Below are 13,707 nucleotides of genomic sequence, written 5' to 3'. Positions count from 1 at the left end.
GACATTGACCTAGGCAAAGAATTCATGACCAAGACCTCAAAAGCAAATGCAACAAAATCAAAAATAGACTAATGGGACTTAAACACAAAGCTTATGCACAGCAAAAGAAATAATCAACAGAGCGAGCAGATAACCTGCAAAATGGGAGAAATATTCGCAAATTATGCCAACAAAGGACTAGTATCCAGAATCTACAAGGAACTTCAACAACTTAACAAAAAACCAATTACCCCATTAAAAAGTAGGCAAAGGACATGAAAATTTTTCAAAAGATGACATACAAATAAATAGCCAACAAGCATATGAAAAAATGTTCAATATCACTAATCATCAGTGAAATGCAAATTAAAATCACAATGAGATATCATCTTATACCAGTCAGAATAGCCATTATTAAGCAGTAAAAAGATAACAGATATTGGTGAGGATATGGAGAAAAGGGAATACACTGTTGATGGGAATGTAAATTAGTACCACCTCTATGGTAAACAGTATGGAGATTCCTCAAAGAACTAAAACTAGAACTACCACTAGAACTAGATCCCACTACTGGGTATCTACGCAAAGGAAAAAAAAAATCATTATGTCAAAAAGATACCTGCAATCATATGTTTATCACAGCCCTATTCACAGTAGCAAAGGTATGGAATCAACCTAAGTGCCCACTGACCAATGACTGGATAAAGAAAATGTGGTGTGCGTGTGTATACACACACACATATATACACACCCACCCCCACATAGACATACACACACACACCCCATGGAATGCTAATCAGCAATAAAAAAGAATGAAATCCTGTCTTTTGCAGCAGCATGGTTGCAACTGGAGGCCATTATCTTAAGTGAAGTAACTCAGAAACAGAAAGTGAAATACCAATTGCCATCTGTGTAGTTCTCAGTAGCTGTGACGTGTATTACTTGTCCCCCCAACCCTGACATAGCTTAAAATGATAAACACAGCTGTGATTTTTAGTTAAGTAAAAGAGTTAATACAGTATAAATATGGAAAGTTTTATAGCTTCATTAAAAAGATAAACCACTAAAAAAAAGAAATACCACGTGTTTTTACTTACAAGTGGGAGCTGAAGTGTACACAAGGACAGAGACTGTGGAATAATAGAAGCTGGAGACTTGAAAAGGCGGGAGGGCTGAAGAGGGGTTATGGATGAGAAATTACTTAACGGATACAATATACACCATTCAGATGATGGCTACACTAAAAGCCCAGACTTCACGCCATGCAATATATACATGTAACAAAACTGTACTTGTACCCCCTAAATCTACACGAACAAACAAACAAAAATCTAAAAATATTCTGCCTTCAGATTGCTTCATGACTGTCTAGATCCCCTCATCAATGATGCATTATGTGTGGTTCATATAAGAAAGACAGTCTAGAAACCCAATTGGTGGGAATCACACAAAGAAAAATCCTTGGCCCTACATCAAAAGACGGCAATGAATGCAAAAGTTAAAGGGTTTCTGAGAGGTAGACATCATTTGTCAGGATTTTACATTTTAAACAATTTTTTTTTGGATTATCCAATCAATAATCCAAACCGCTCAGACAGAGGATTTCTGCTATTAACAATAGCTGCCATTTACTGAAGGTCAGACACTGTTGTAGGTGCTTTACACACATAAGTTGATTAATTAAATTCTGACAAAAGCCCCAGGAAGAAATAATCCCACTTTATAGATACACGGGCTCTGGGGCTCAGCCTTGCTAAGTAAGATGCCCACAGTCACAGCCACAAGTTAAATCTCATCTGTGGGCACCAGAGACCATGCTATTGGCAACTAGACACCTCGGCCCCTTCTCAGTTACCCTCTAATCAAACGCCATCACATATATTAGTATTTCAGACCCTTTGGAATAAAATAACAAAAACCAATCATATTAAGATAATTAATGACCATGTGGGAGCAATCTTCTAGAAATGCCCAGAAGCCACTGGAACCAGGGAAGGGACCTGGATTCAAATCCCTATTTTCACTGAAATCTCATTTTCTTTAAGGATGAGTTAAGGTTTTTAAGTTATATATCTTTAAGGTATACAACATGCTTTGATATACATATGGTAAAATGACTACTACAGTCAAACCAATTAACATATCTATCCTCTCCCACAGTTACTTTTATGGTAAAAAATACCTAAAATCTACTCTTAGCAAATTTCGAGTATACAATACAGTATTAACTACAGTTCTCGTGCTACACATGAGGCATATTCGCTCTCTAGACTCATGTATCCTGCATAACTGAAACTCTGCACCCCTTGACCACCACCTCCCCATTTCCCTCATCCTCCTACCCTTGGTAACCACCTTTCTACTCCGTTTCTATGTATTTGAGTTTTTTAAGATTCCACATATACGTGAGATCACTCAGTATTTTAAGTTCTGTGTGTGGCTTATTTTAACTTAGAGGACATAATGTCCTCTAGGCTCATCCATGCTATTGCAAATGGCAGGATCTCCTTTTTTAAGGCTAAATAATATTCCATTTTATGTATAATAAAACCTCATGTTCTTATGTAAAATTCAAGCTGCCTCTACAAGTAATTCCCAAGAAAGAGTCCCAGAGATGTTTTCTGGTCTGGCCATAACTTACAAGCACATGGCGAGGCAGCTGTGACTTGGGGAAATGTTAACTGCCTCTAATCTATCACAGAGTTGCCACCAAGTTGTGCAAGTCACCACCTATCTAGGCTGGTTTTACCACCTAAAAAACAGAGAAGATTCCTGCCTGTGAAGGTTATTGCTCACAGGAATTGAAAACAAGGGATGTCTGCTCATTTGTGAGAGCTGAGGGCATCAACGTGAACATACAAACCAAGCAGTGAGGTGTCTACCTAGTAGAGGGTGGAGGAACAGAGGGTTGGAAAGGCAGAGAAATACAACAGGGACAGTATCACCCAAAGGTCACTGGAACATCCAGGATCCTGACTCCCACACCTTTATGTTCAATCACTAAATGATTAACAATATCTCAAATTTGGGATCATATGAAGGTCTCAAAGTGTGGTCCCAGGACTAGCAGCACCTAGGCAACTTGTCAGAAGGGCCAATTTTTGGCCACAGTGGCTCACGCATGTAATCCCAGCACTATGGGAAGCTGAGACGACAGGGTTGCTTGAGGCCAGGAGTTTGAGACCAGCCTACGCGACATAGTGAGATCCAGTCTCTACAAAATGGGGGGGGGGGGCGCGGGAAGTCAGGTGTGGTGGCACGCACCTGTAGTCCCAGCTACTTGAGAGGCTGAGGCAGGAAGAGTGCTTCACTTGGGCCCAGGAATTCAAGGCCACAGTGAGCTATGATTGTGCCACAGCATTCCAGCCTGGGCAACAGAGTGAGACCCTGTCTCCACAAAAAAAAAAAAAAAAAAAAAGAAAGAAAGAAAGAAAGAAAGGAAAGAAAAACAAAAAGAAATGCCGATTTTCAGACTTCACCCCAGACTGCTGAATCAGAGGCTCTGGGGTTGCAGTGCAGCAATCTGTGCTTTAATGAGCCCTCCAGATGATTCCGATGCAGATTGAAGTTGGAGGCTGAAAGCTCCAGTGGGCTGAAAGCTCAAATTATGGAATCAGACACACCTGGATTTGAATCTAGACTCAAAATGTCTATGTGACTGAGAGTATCAAGTTCTGGTTAAGCAAGGTGACGATAAGGGTAGACGGAAGCATTGACTGAGTTGGGAAATGGTTAGGGTGGTAAAGAAAAAGTGGAAGCAAAGATGGCCCGTGTGCTTGTCCATTTGTGCTGCTGCAACAGAATACCACAGATTGAGTAATTTATAAAGAACAGAAATTTATTTTCTCACAGTTCTGGAGGCTGGGAAGTCCAAGATCCAGGGCACTGGCAGGTTCAGCTGTCAGGTGAGGGCTGCTCCCCACCCGAGAGGAGGAACGCTATGTCCTCACGAAGCAGAAGAGCGAGGAGGCTGAGTGCTACACCAAGGGCCCTAATCCCATTCAGAAGGGAGAAGCCCTCAGGGCCTAACCGTGTCTTGAAGGCTCCACCTCTTAATATACATTAACACACCTGACTTTTGGAAGAAACCTGTTCCAACCATAGCGGCGCGGTAGAAGCGTGAGAATTGGGCTTGAAGACCTATCCCCACCACACAGTAGTTCTGTGATCCTGAACCAATCCAAATGCCCTTTAACCTAAGGACGGGCCACTGCCCAGGAACTCAGAGACAGCTCAGGGCTGGATAAATTCAGGGGCTCCTGGTTGGAGAGTTCTGGAATCTGAAAGCAGTTAGGGAGGCAGGCACCAACCTCAGGAGGTTGCTAGGAGGAAACAGTGCAGGTGCCACACAATGGTCCTACCTCCCCATGCTGAGAAGACAGAGTGCCCTGGGTGTGAGCAACACAGGACAAAGGCAGTCGATAAGGAAACAATACTGCAGAACAGTATGCAAATGCCCTTTTATTGTATTTTTCTTTTATTTAATAATCGCGGGAGGCTGGTGGTGAGGAATAGGAGGGAGGATCTTGGTTGATGAAAAGCAAAAGGCAAAACGCCTACTTTATGGTTAGTTTGAAAACAGAATTGACAGCCAAATTATGTGGACAAAAGCACACAGATGACCAATTCCAAAGGAAGAACATGTGTTTGGACAGATGCCAAGCAAAAAACTGACTTAAGACCTCCTACTGTGTCAAAAGCTTTGCTTGTTGACAGTAGAGTTATCTTGAGTTTGTGGGGGAAAATTTCCAAGTCCATTCTAAATTCTTTCTCAACAAAGATTCATACCCTAGGTTGTTTTGTTTTCTCAGTAAAACACTTCTGAGGAATTCCCAAACAGGACAAAGGGGCTGTGGTAACCAAGGATGAGAGAGGTTTTCTCAGCCTGCAACCTGCCTGCCTACACCCAACCATCGGACCGTTTCTTCCCATAACGTGCGGAGTAATGGAACCTTTCTATCTGGCCTCCAATACCTATTAATTTTGCCTTGGCTACATGTTATATGTCCAACCTCAGCAAATGCAAGCGATTATCACTTCAAGCCCAGAGTACTGCAATTGTCTTTTCAAAAGAAATGTTAACTGTGAAACATTTCAAATTATAGAAAACTACCTGTCTTGTAATTTACGTTACCTAACACCAAGGAGAAATACATGTTAACAGGTGGCTGTACTGGCTTTATAACCGTTAATTCTTTTATTAATGAACTAGAGATTATGGAATTAACTGAACTCCCATATCCCTTCTTTATCTAATGGTAGCTACTTTCTTGAAAATGGTTTCCGGGATATTTTAACGTTCCTATATCTCCTAATATCTATGAATAATATATCCTGTTTCTCTTTGTGTGTATACTTTTAAATACAGAGATTCATATTCTGAAATGTCTTGTTTCCTCTATAAAGTATGTTAGTGTTTTCATACATTTACATTTATGTACACCTGATAGATGTGAAATGCTCTATTTCTGATTTTGCATTTTCTAGATTACTTATCAAGTTGAACATCTTTTTATATCTTTATAAGCCAATTGAGTTTCTTCCTCTTTATAGTGCCTATTGATGTCCTGGGTGATCTTTTTCTTAGAAAATTTTCATTTTTAATATCTTCTGGATATTAATTTGTTCTTACAGGTATGCATTACAAATATGCAAATTTTTTATTTCAGTTTGAAGCTTTACTCTTGATGATGCCTGTCGCCTAATAAGATAATTTTACTAAAGGTAGGTTTATCAGTATTTTGAATCACCGTATTACCCTATGACAATAATATAGTGTTTTGATTACTGTATTTTTATAAGAAATTGTGATATTTTTATGAGCCCTTTAATTAGCCTTGGCCATTCCTGAGCCTTGACTAGTTCATATTAATTTATAACAGCTTTATTGAAATATTCATATTACGAATAGGTTTCTCATTATTAGATAAGTAGGATTTTGATCTGAGTTGAACTGAATCTACAGATAAATTTAGGTAGAACTGCTTTATCTGGTATCAAGTCTTCCTAACCATTAATACAGCAAATAATTCCATCTATTCATATTTTTTATAATATTCAATAAGCTTTTATCATTTTATTGGGTAGATCTTGGCGATCGCTGTACAGCTTCCTTCCTAGGTAAATTATACTTTTTGTTATTATTGTGAAAGGTATTTTCCTTTTTTCAATTACATTTTCTATTTGTTACGTATGGGAATGCTATTTGCTATTAATATTACATACTGATTTTTCTAGAGATCTTGCTTAAACTCCTGTTAATTCTAACAAGCTCCTCTGTAGATTGACTGATTATCTCTGTAGATAATCATATCACCTACAACTAATGAGAGTTTTGTTTCTCCAATCCCGATATCATTTATCTCCTTTTCTTTCCTTATTGCACTTGTTAGGGAATCAGTATCCTGTTGACAAGCAGCACTGATAGCAGGCATCCTTCCTGACACTAAGGAGAATTCCTCTAATATTAAACTATTAATTATGATACTCATTATAGATATCCTTTAGTAGACTAAGAAGGTTTCCATGTAATTCCTGGTATGCCACAAAGTCTTTTTTTTTAAATCAAGATTGTTTCATTTTATTAAATTCTTTCTCTCCAAGTAATGAAGACAATCACAGCCTTTTGTAAAAAGCTGCTAACGTAGCAGATTTTCATAAACACATCCTCTAATGTTAAACCACCAAACTCAAATGTTACCTTCTCTACGAGGTGTTCCTTGGCTATCATTCTAAAATGGCAAATTCTCCTTCAATCCCGAAAACACACATACTCCCTATTTCCCTTTTTTTGCTTTATTTTTTATCTTTGCATTCATCATCATTTAATATATTATGTACTTTACCTTCCCTATTAGTCCTCGTCTGCCTCTCTAAACTAGAATCTAAGTTCCATGAGGGCAGAAATGCTTGACTGTGTTTTCACTGCTGCTCTCCCAGTGCCTGGTGCCTACTACAGAGGAGGCACTCAATGAATTATTCATTGAATAAGTGAATTTTGCATCCCTAGAACAAATTCTATTTAGCTATAACTTGCACTTACACGTAAACATATAGGCAAATGTCATGTTGGACTTAGTTCAACATTTTATTAACTTTTGTGGGGAAGACATCTATATTCAATTTAAAAGCTTATGATCTGTATTCAATTTGGTATTACAGTTCTGCTTTTTACCAATTAAGGTGAGGAGCTTTACTTTTTTTGTCTATTTTCTGAAATAACCTGGGCCTAGTTTTTATTTTGTTGTTTTTTGATTGGTATATTTTAAATAAGTCAATTTCTTTTCAAGTTTATAGGTCTATTCAGATTTTCTAATTGTCCGTTTTGTCTAAAATTTCTTTTGGTTTTAAGTTTTGTTATGCTTTTAAAAATCTCTACCTGTAGCTCTGCTCCATTTTCATTACTAATATTTTAGCTTTTTTCTTCTTTGGTTTTTCTTGGTTAAATCTATCCAAGGTTTACCTAAGTTTATTGATTTTTTCAAAGAACCAGCTTTTTGGTTCTAGTGATTCTCTGTGGTTTCTATTTTTACTTTCTCTTAACATAAATATTTTCCTCCTTCTATTTTGATCTTGTTCTACTAATCATTTACTGAGGGAGGTATGTTAAATCACTCCACTAAAATGATATATCTGAAATTTTTGTAATATTGTTTATTTTTCCTTTAAATACATTTAAGGCAATGTTAAGGTGGATATACAGTCACAATCATTTAATATCCTGGTGAATTAGTCCTTCTACCTTTACAGTGATCTTCTTTATCTCTACTTGTGCTTTGTTTGCCTTAAACTCTATTTTGTGTGACCTTAAACGTAATTTTCTTCAGCTTTAACTAGTAATTTCCTGGCACATCATTTTCCACCCATTTAAACTTTTCTTTGTCCTTAAAGTGTTCCTTTTAGACATCATAGAGATATGAACTTTTAAAAACTTCTATCCAATATGAGAACCTCTGTTTATTAACTATTGAGTCTGATTTACTTATATTTGGTATGATGTCTAACATATTTAGAAGTATTTGTTATGTAATGTTTACTTTATGCATTCTTGCCGTATTTTTCTCACTTTGTTTCCATAATCCACCCTGCACAAGTCCTGTTTTTAATGTTCAAGTTATCTGCATTTCTCCCATGCCCCCACTGTCCTACTGGTTTGGAAATTATACAGTCTACTATTTTTTTGTTTTGACCAGTAGTTAAAATTTTATTAAAGAACTTGTAAAGTCTGTTTCTTTCATTGTTTCCAAATACAGTCTATTTCTATTCCTTTAGGCTACCTTCAGTATTTTTCCCAACAATTTTATTATGAGAAGAGTTACCTTTAAGTTTACTGCATATACTTCATTTAAGGTCTAATGTTTATCGGTAACTCTAATTTTCTCTGATACAAAACAGTCTACAGAAAGCTTTTACTCTGATCACTTCTTAAAGTTTTCTAAGATGTTTCTAAGGTTCTTGAAATTAGTCATTGTTAAAATTTATTTTGTGGTTGCTGTCTTCAGACTTAATTCTTTAGATTTACCTTCTATTTTGTCAATTTCTTTGATCAACATTGCTTCTTGTACCATACTCTTTCCACCCTTCTAGAAACAATCCCTACTCGTCCCCAAAGCCTGCATTGCAACTTTTGACTTCCTACATATGCCATCCTGCATTTAAAGCATAGTTAAGACTTTGGACTTTGTTGAAATCATCAGAGCCAATTTTTTCCTCTCCATAATAACGATTTCATATGTTTATTTACCACATAGACAGCAGAGAATTAGTATACAATATCTCTCTTGTATCTTCCCTATACCTGACACAACAGAACACATGTCCAAGTCCTCAGTGAGTTAAAGAACAACAAAAGGTATCTTTTCTGCAAGCATTTTTGAAACACAGAAGAGCATAAAGCAAATACCTGATTACTAGATATGCTGTTTTTACTTCATACACTAATATAAAATGTCCCTTTCTGGGACTCTTTGAAGGTGACTCGAGGAAAACCGTCATGTAAGTAAAAACATATTAGACTCAATTTGGAAGACCTGGCTTTCATCTGGCTTCCAGCTCTTGACGGTTCTGTGCTGTATCTGTCTCTCTCTAGCACCTATTTTCCCCATCTATAGAGTTGATGAGATACAGTAAATAATCCTTAAATCTCTGAAAATCTCTTACTCTCCGATTTTCATTATTCTAAGTGAGTACCTTCACTAAGGTGGTACTGAATCCAGAAATCATGGAAGAGTCTGAAGAAAGCTGAAAGAGAATCTCATAAAAATGTCCACATTGTGCTAACTTTGAGCAAAAATGCTAAGCAAACTTTCGAAAAATTAAAAGATATGTACCTGTTAAACACACCGCTAGGTACCTCATTCAGAAACTATGCAATTGAGATTTCTGGTGGCTGTATCTTCCACCTGGCTCTGTCAAAAGTCCAATCTTCTCATTTTTTTAATCCATGAATTATTCAAGCAGATAGCACATATGAAAGCTAGATGGGGAAAGGTATAAAGGCTGGAAAAGAGAGCCCTGCCAGTCTCCAGGGACAGTCCAGGAGAAAACAGGACCCGACCATCCAACTCACAGATCACGGACATGCGGCCTTGCTGTTTTGTTTTAATTAAGAGAGGACTTATATCCTCAGGAAGTTTCACCTGTATGGTGTGAGCAATAAGACACACAATTAAATGTCTACATTAAGTGAAAATGCCTCATTACCTAGACTAGCTTTGGTCTAATTAAAAAGTAAATCAAATTCATAAGGAAAAGTAATTGCCACCAGGCAAAATAAGCTTATTTTAATTTGGAATCTGAGCAAGGGTGCACATATCACTAGAGGCATGAGCTTCATATTAGAAAAAAGAAAAAACTGGTTAACTTTTACAATATCAAATTATTAACAGAAAAACATTTTTGCTGGAGTGTGAGTATGCAACACTCAATAGAACCATAAATTGCAGTCCACATCGTTAAGGCTGATACCAATGCTCTGATACGAGTTTGTAATCTCAACACAAGCAGTCAGTCATGTCGTAACATTCACCACGATTTGGCTTGTATAACCAATAACACTAGGAAAGAGACCAAACGACCTTTGTAATCACATTTTTAAGTCCCTTCCTCATTTTGCTGCATACTGGGAGACCAGTGAAAAGGGCAACTTTGCCTTTCACCAGAAGTAGAAATGTCTCTGAAAATGAGAGCCCAGTGTTAGAAGTCAGAAGCTATTTGCAGAAAACTCTTTGAGGAACTGTGGACAAGCCACTTCTCCTCCCTGTGCCGCTGCTTCCACATCTATCACACAAAACACCGCTTTCCCAATTCACAAAAGGGCCCTGAGAATTAGTTGCCCCAGAGCAGTGACGAAATGACATGACCTGGGTAGCATCGTCACCCATTTAGGCACCCAATCAATGGTTCCTTTGTATCCCCTTCCCACCAGGGCCACACAGATGTACAGCTAGGAAAGCCCTAAATAAACATTTCAATTCTTTTTTGGCTCATTCATTTTCCCTCCATTTTTCCGACTCTTCATCAGTCAGTCTAGAAACAGAAATATTGTTTTCTCCAAGGCCTGACTAGTTCTTGGTGTTTATTTATCAATATCCATGGCCAAGAGATCCTCAGGTTTATGACATCAAATGTATGTGAGGGACCAGCTGTGAGGTTAGAATGTGGGAATGTAGAAACTCCTAAAAGAACATGTGCATGTGGTTTTTGGAAAAGTGTCTGAGCTTCCTGAGGCTCCTGCAAAGGAAGCCAGAATAGCCAGGTAGAAATGGATCCCAAGGAACACTTGCCCATGGGACTTGTTTGGAGAATATGGAACACAGTGACAGGAACTGCTCAGAGCCACTCTCAGACTCAAGGTCACCATATGGAGTACTGTAGAGGAAAACAACACCTTGTAAAGACCTCAGGGATTCACCAACTCAAAGGTAGAAGTTTTTGGGTTTTTCTGGCAAGAACTCAATTTAGACCAAATAACCACATTGGCCAGGCATTCTCTGCCACCAGGAGAAAAGTCAGATTTTCTTCTTACACAAGAGTATGTGCTGGTCCCAATTATTCTCCACCAAGGTGAGAGTGGGGTCAAGGGCCAAATAAGCCTTTCTGTTACCCTCTCCCCTCAACACACATGGACACAGTGCGATGGACGGTCTACTCAACACACCTCATGCCGGCTGTCACATCCTCCAGCAAAGCTCGTGCCCTCTCACTCCCAGGTCAGCCTTCACACCATGTCCCCACTTCCAAACCCCCTACAAGCTGGACTGTAGGTGACAGCATGACATTGACCACTCTGGAGTGATTTTTATGGCTTATGCAAATGTTTCATCTGCACTAAAAGGAAGCAGAAAGGTAAAACAAAAAAAGAGGTAGGGGGAACACAGATAAAGAAAAGGAATACTACGAGAGGAAGAAATAGACAAGACCCTTGGAAAATCCAGGCTGAAAAAGAGGGGAGAACATCCTTGGACAAACAGCAGCCTATGAATGCTGGAATGGATGTGCTGGGCACTTCCAGGAAACCCAAACCTCAAGCCACGTCCTGTGGGGCCGTGATGAACCTGCAGGGTTAGCTTTCTCCTGAATCTTGAAGTCTGGAGCCAGAAAATGCACCATCGTTTTATAAAAAAGATCCAAAGTCCAAATGGGTGGAAAGAACAGAGCAAGTATTTCACATATACATCACATATTAAAAGCAATGAGGAATTCTTAAGACTATAATAAAGACTGTGAATCTTATACTCTGTTGTTCTAATACAGAGATACAAAGACATTAAAGATAACAACATTTGTTCTAATATAAAGAAGGAATGTTCTTAGGGGCAGAGGTTATAGAAGATGGAGGAAGTGAGTTTCTCAACTCTACAGATGTCCTAGGACACGCCAGACAACAGCCTGGAGGGTGTGAAAGACGCTGGTACAGAGGAAATCATACATTGTCTGACCCTGGACTGGACGACCTTTACAGCCATCTCAGCGCTGAATTTCTATCCAACGGCAGAAATATTCCGAGTTTCCCTGGCTTTCCCCAAGGTCCACAAATTTGGTCATACACTCAACTGAGTAAAAGCTAACATCCTCACAATTGATTGAAATCAGGGTGTGTATTTTGGGTACCTAGCTCAAAAATAAACATGTGAAAGGAACAGGAGAACAAAAGAGAAAAAACAACAACAAAGGGTCATTTACTCTAAGAATCCAGGTTTGTGTTTATGTTCCACATGAGGTCCGAACTGTATCTGGGCTTGAAATCCACCAAACTCACAGGCTTTCTCGAAGGAGACGGGGTGAGAGCCGTTCAGGATGTCGTCACGGGCCTGCAACACAAGCAGAAGGAAGAGCATCAGGCCTGGGGCAGCGACACATTCTCTCCACTGACACACGCCCGCTCTCTGTGGGGCAGGGGAAGGCGCCAGCCAACCCACGGTGACACGTGCATGACACAGCGGGTGACTGCAGCACTGCAGAATTAAGGTGAAAGGAAAACGAGTCTTTGCCCCAAATGGCCTGTAGATGGAAAGCATTAGGGGGGCCGGGTACATCCCAAGTACAACTAGATCATAATCCAGGAAGGCAGCATGATTACGAAAAATAAAGAGGCAAAGGAAAATCTTGTGAAATGATCAGAGAGGCCAAATTAGAAATACGATTTACTTTTTATGGCCCTAAATCATAAAGCTAGCACGAAGAATATCTACAAGTAAAATCAATCCAACTTCCATTCCCAAGATAAAGAACAATGTAACATAAGGAGAGAAAGATGGAGACACATGCACACACAGACAACAATTCAAGGCTCAAGACATTTAGGGGAAATGACAAGCAACGGGGAACTCGTGTGTCTGAAGTTCTCCTAGTTCTTGATCCATAGTCACTACTGTTGCTATTTTTCCCTCTCCTTTCTCTAGGTAAATGACCCCTTCAGACACTAGGATGGACACTTAACTATCACTCTGAGACTTAAACCAACAAGCATCTTCTCATCTCCCTGCTATTTCCCTCCTGGCTTCCCAGCCTGTCTTCTTGGCCCCCCTTCCATGCCATCCTTCCATCCACTAACTCAGGGGTCAGCAAACTTCTCCTCTAAAAAGCCAAATAGTAAACATTTCAGGCCTTGTGGGCCATATAGCCTCTGTCAGAGTGATTGAACTCTGCCACTGGAATATAAGAACAGCCACAGAAAATACATACACAGTTATGTAACACATAAAGGGATTTAGCACCATGTAATACTTAAATGAATGAGTTTTGTACTAATAAAACTTTATTTGCAAACATAGGCAGAGGGCATGGCTGCAGTTTGTCAATCCCTGCATTATTTCTATGGCAGATAGATAGATAAATGGAAGGAGAGGAAAGGGAAGGAGGGAAGGAAAGAATGAAAGGAAGTTTGGTGGGGGGAAGAGAAGGCAGCAGAAAGACAGATGATGTTTTCCTTGAGCCAAAACAAACCTCGGGGGCAATCCGGTGCGCTAAGCCTACATCTCACATACTGAAAAAGTGTAACTCAAATATGTGAAATATCTTCTCTGAGTTTAAGTAATTAGTTAGTGGTAAAGACAGAAAGGTTACTGAGAGGCTATCTTCCAGTTAATGAGAAGTACTGATTTTCTGACTGATATTCTGTTGTATTCTAAGATGCTAAGAAAGCTTTAGTGCATCTGAAATGGTGAGCAGGTTAAACGAAATACAATTGCCTCTCAAAGCCAGGCAGAGAGGGGCGGCGCTGGCCAC

At 39.1% G+C, this 13,707-nt stretch overlaps 1 protein-coding gene across 1 annotated transcript in view; it reads right to left on the bottom strand.

Annotated features, from left to right (window-relative positions):
* The window catches only part of TLN2 (talin 2), a 253,379-nt gene that overhangs the window by 155,830 nt on the left and 83,842 nt on the right, over window positions 1-13,707 (bottom strand). Inside the window, 1 exon segment of the mRNA XM_045540483.1 lies at window positions 12,163-12,290. Coding sequence (XP_045396439.1) covers window positions 12,163-12,290 — 128 coding nt within the window.

The sequence above is a fragment of the Lemur catta genome, chromosome 1 (assembly GCF_020740605.2).
Source record: "Lemur catta isolate mLemCat1 chromosome 1, mLemCat1.pri, whole genome shotgun sequence".
NCBI classification, from domain to species: Eukaryota; Metazoa; Chordata; class Mammalia; order Primates; family Lemuridae; genus Lemur; species Lemur catta.
Note: the sequence above shows the minus strand (reverse complement) of the source record. Positions and strands in the feature narration are given on the sequence as shown.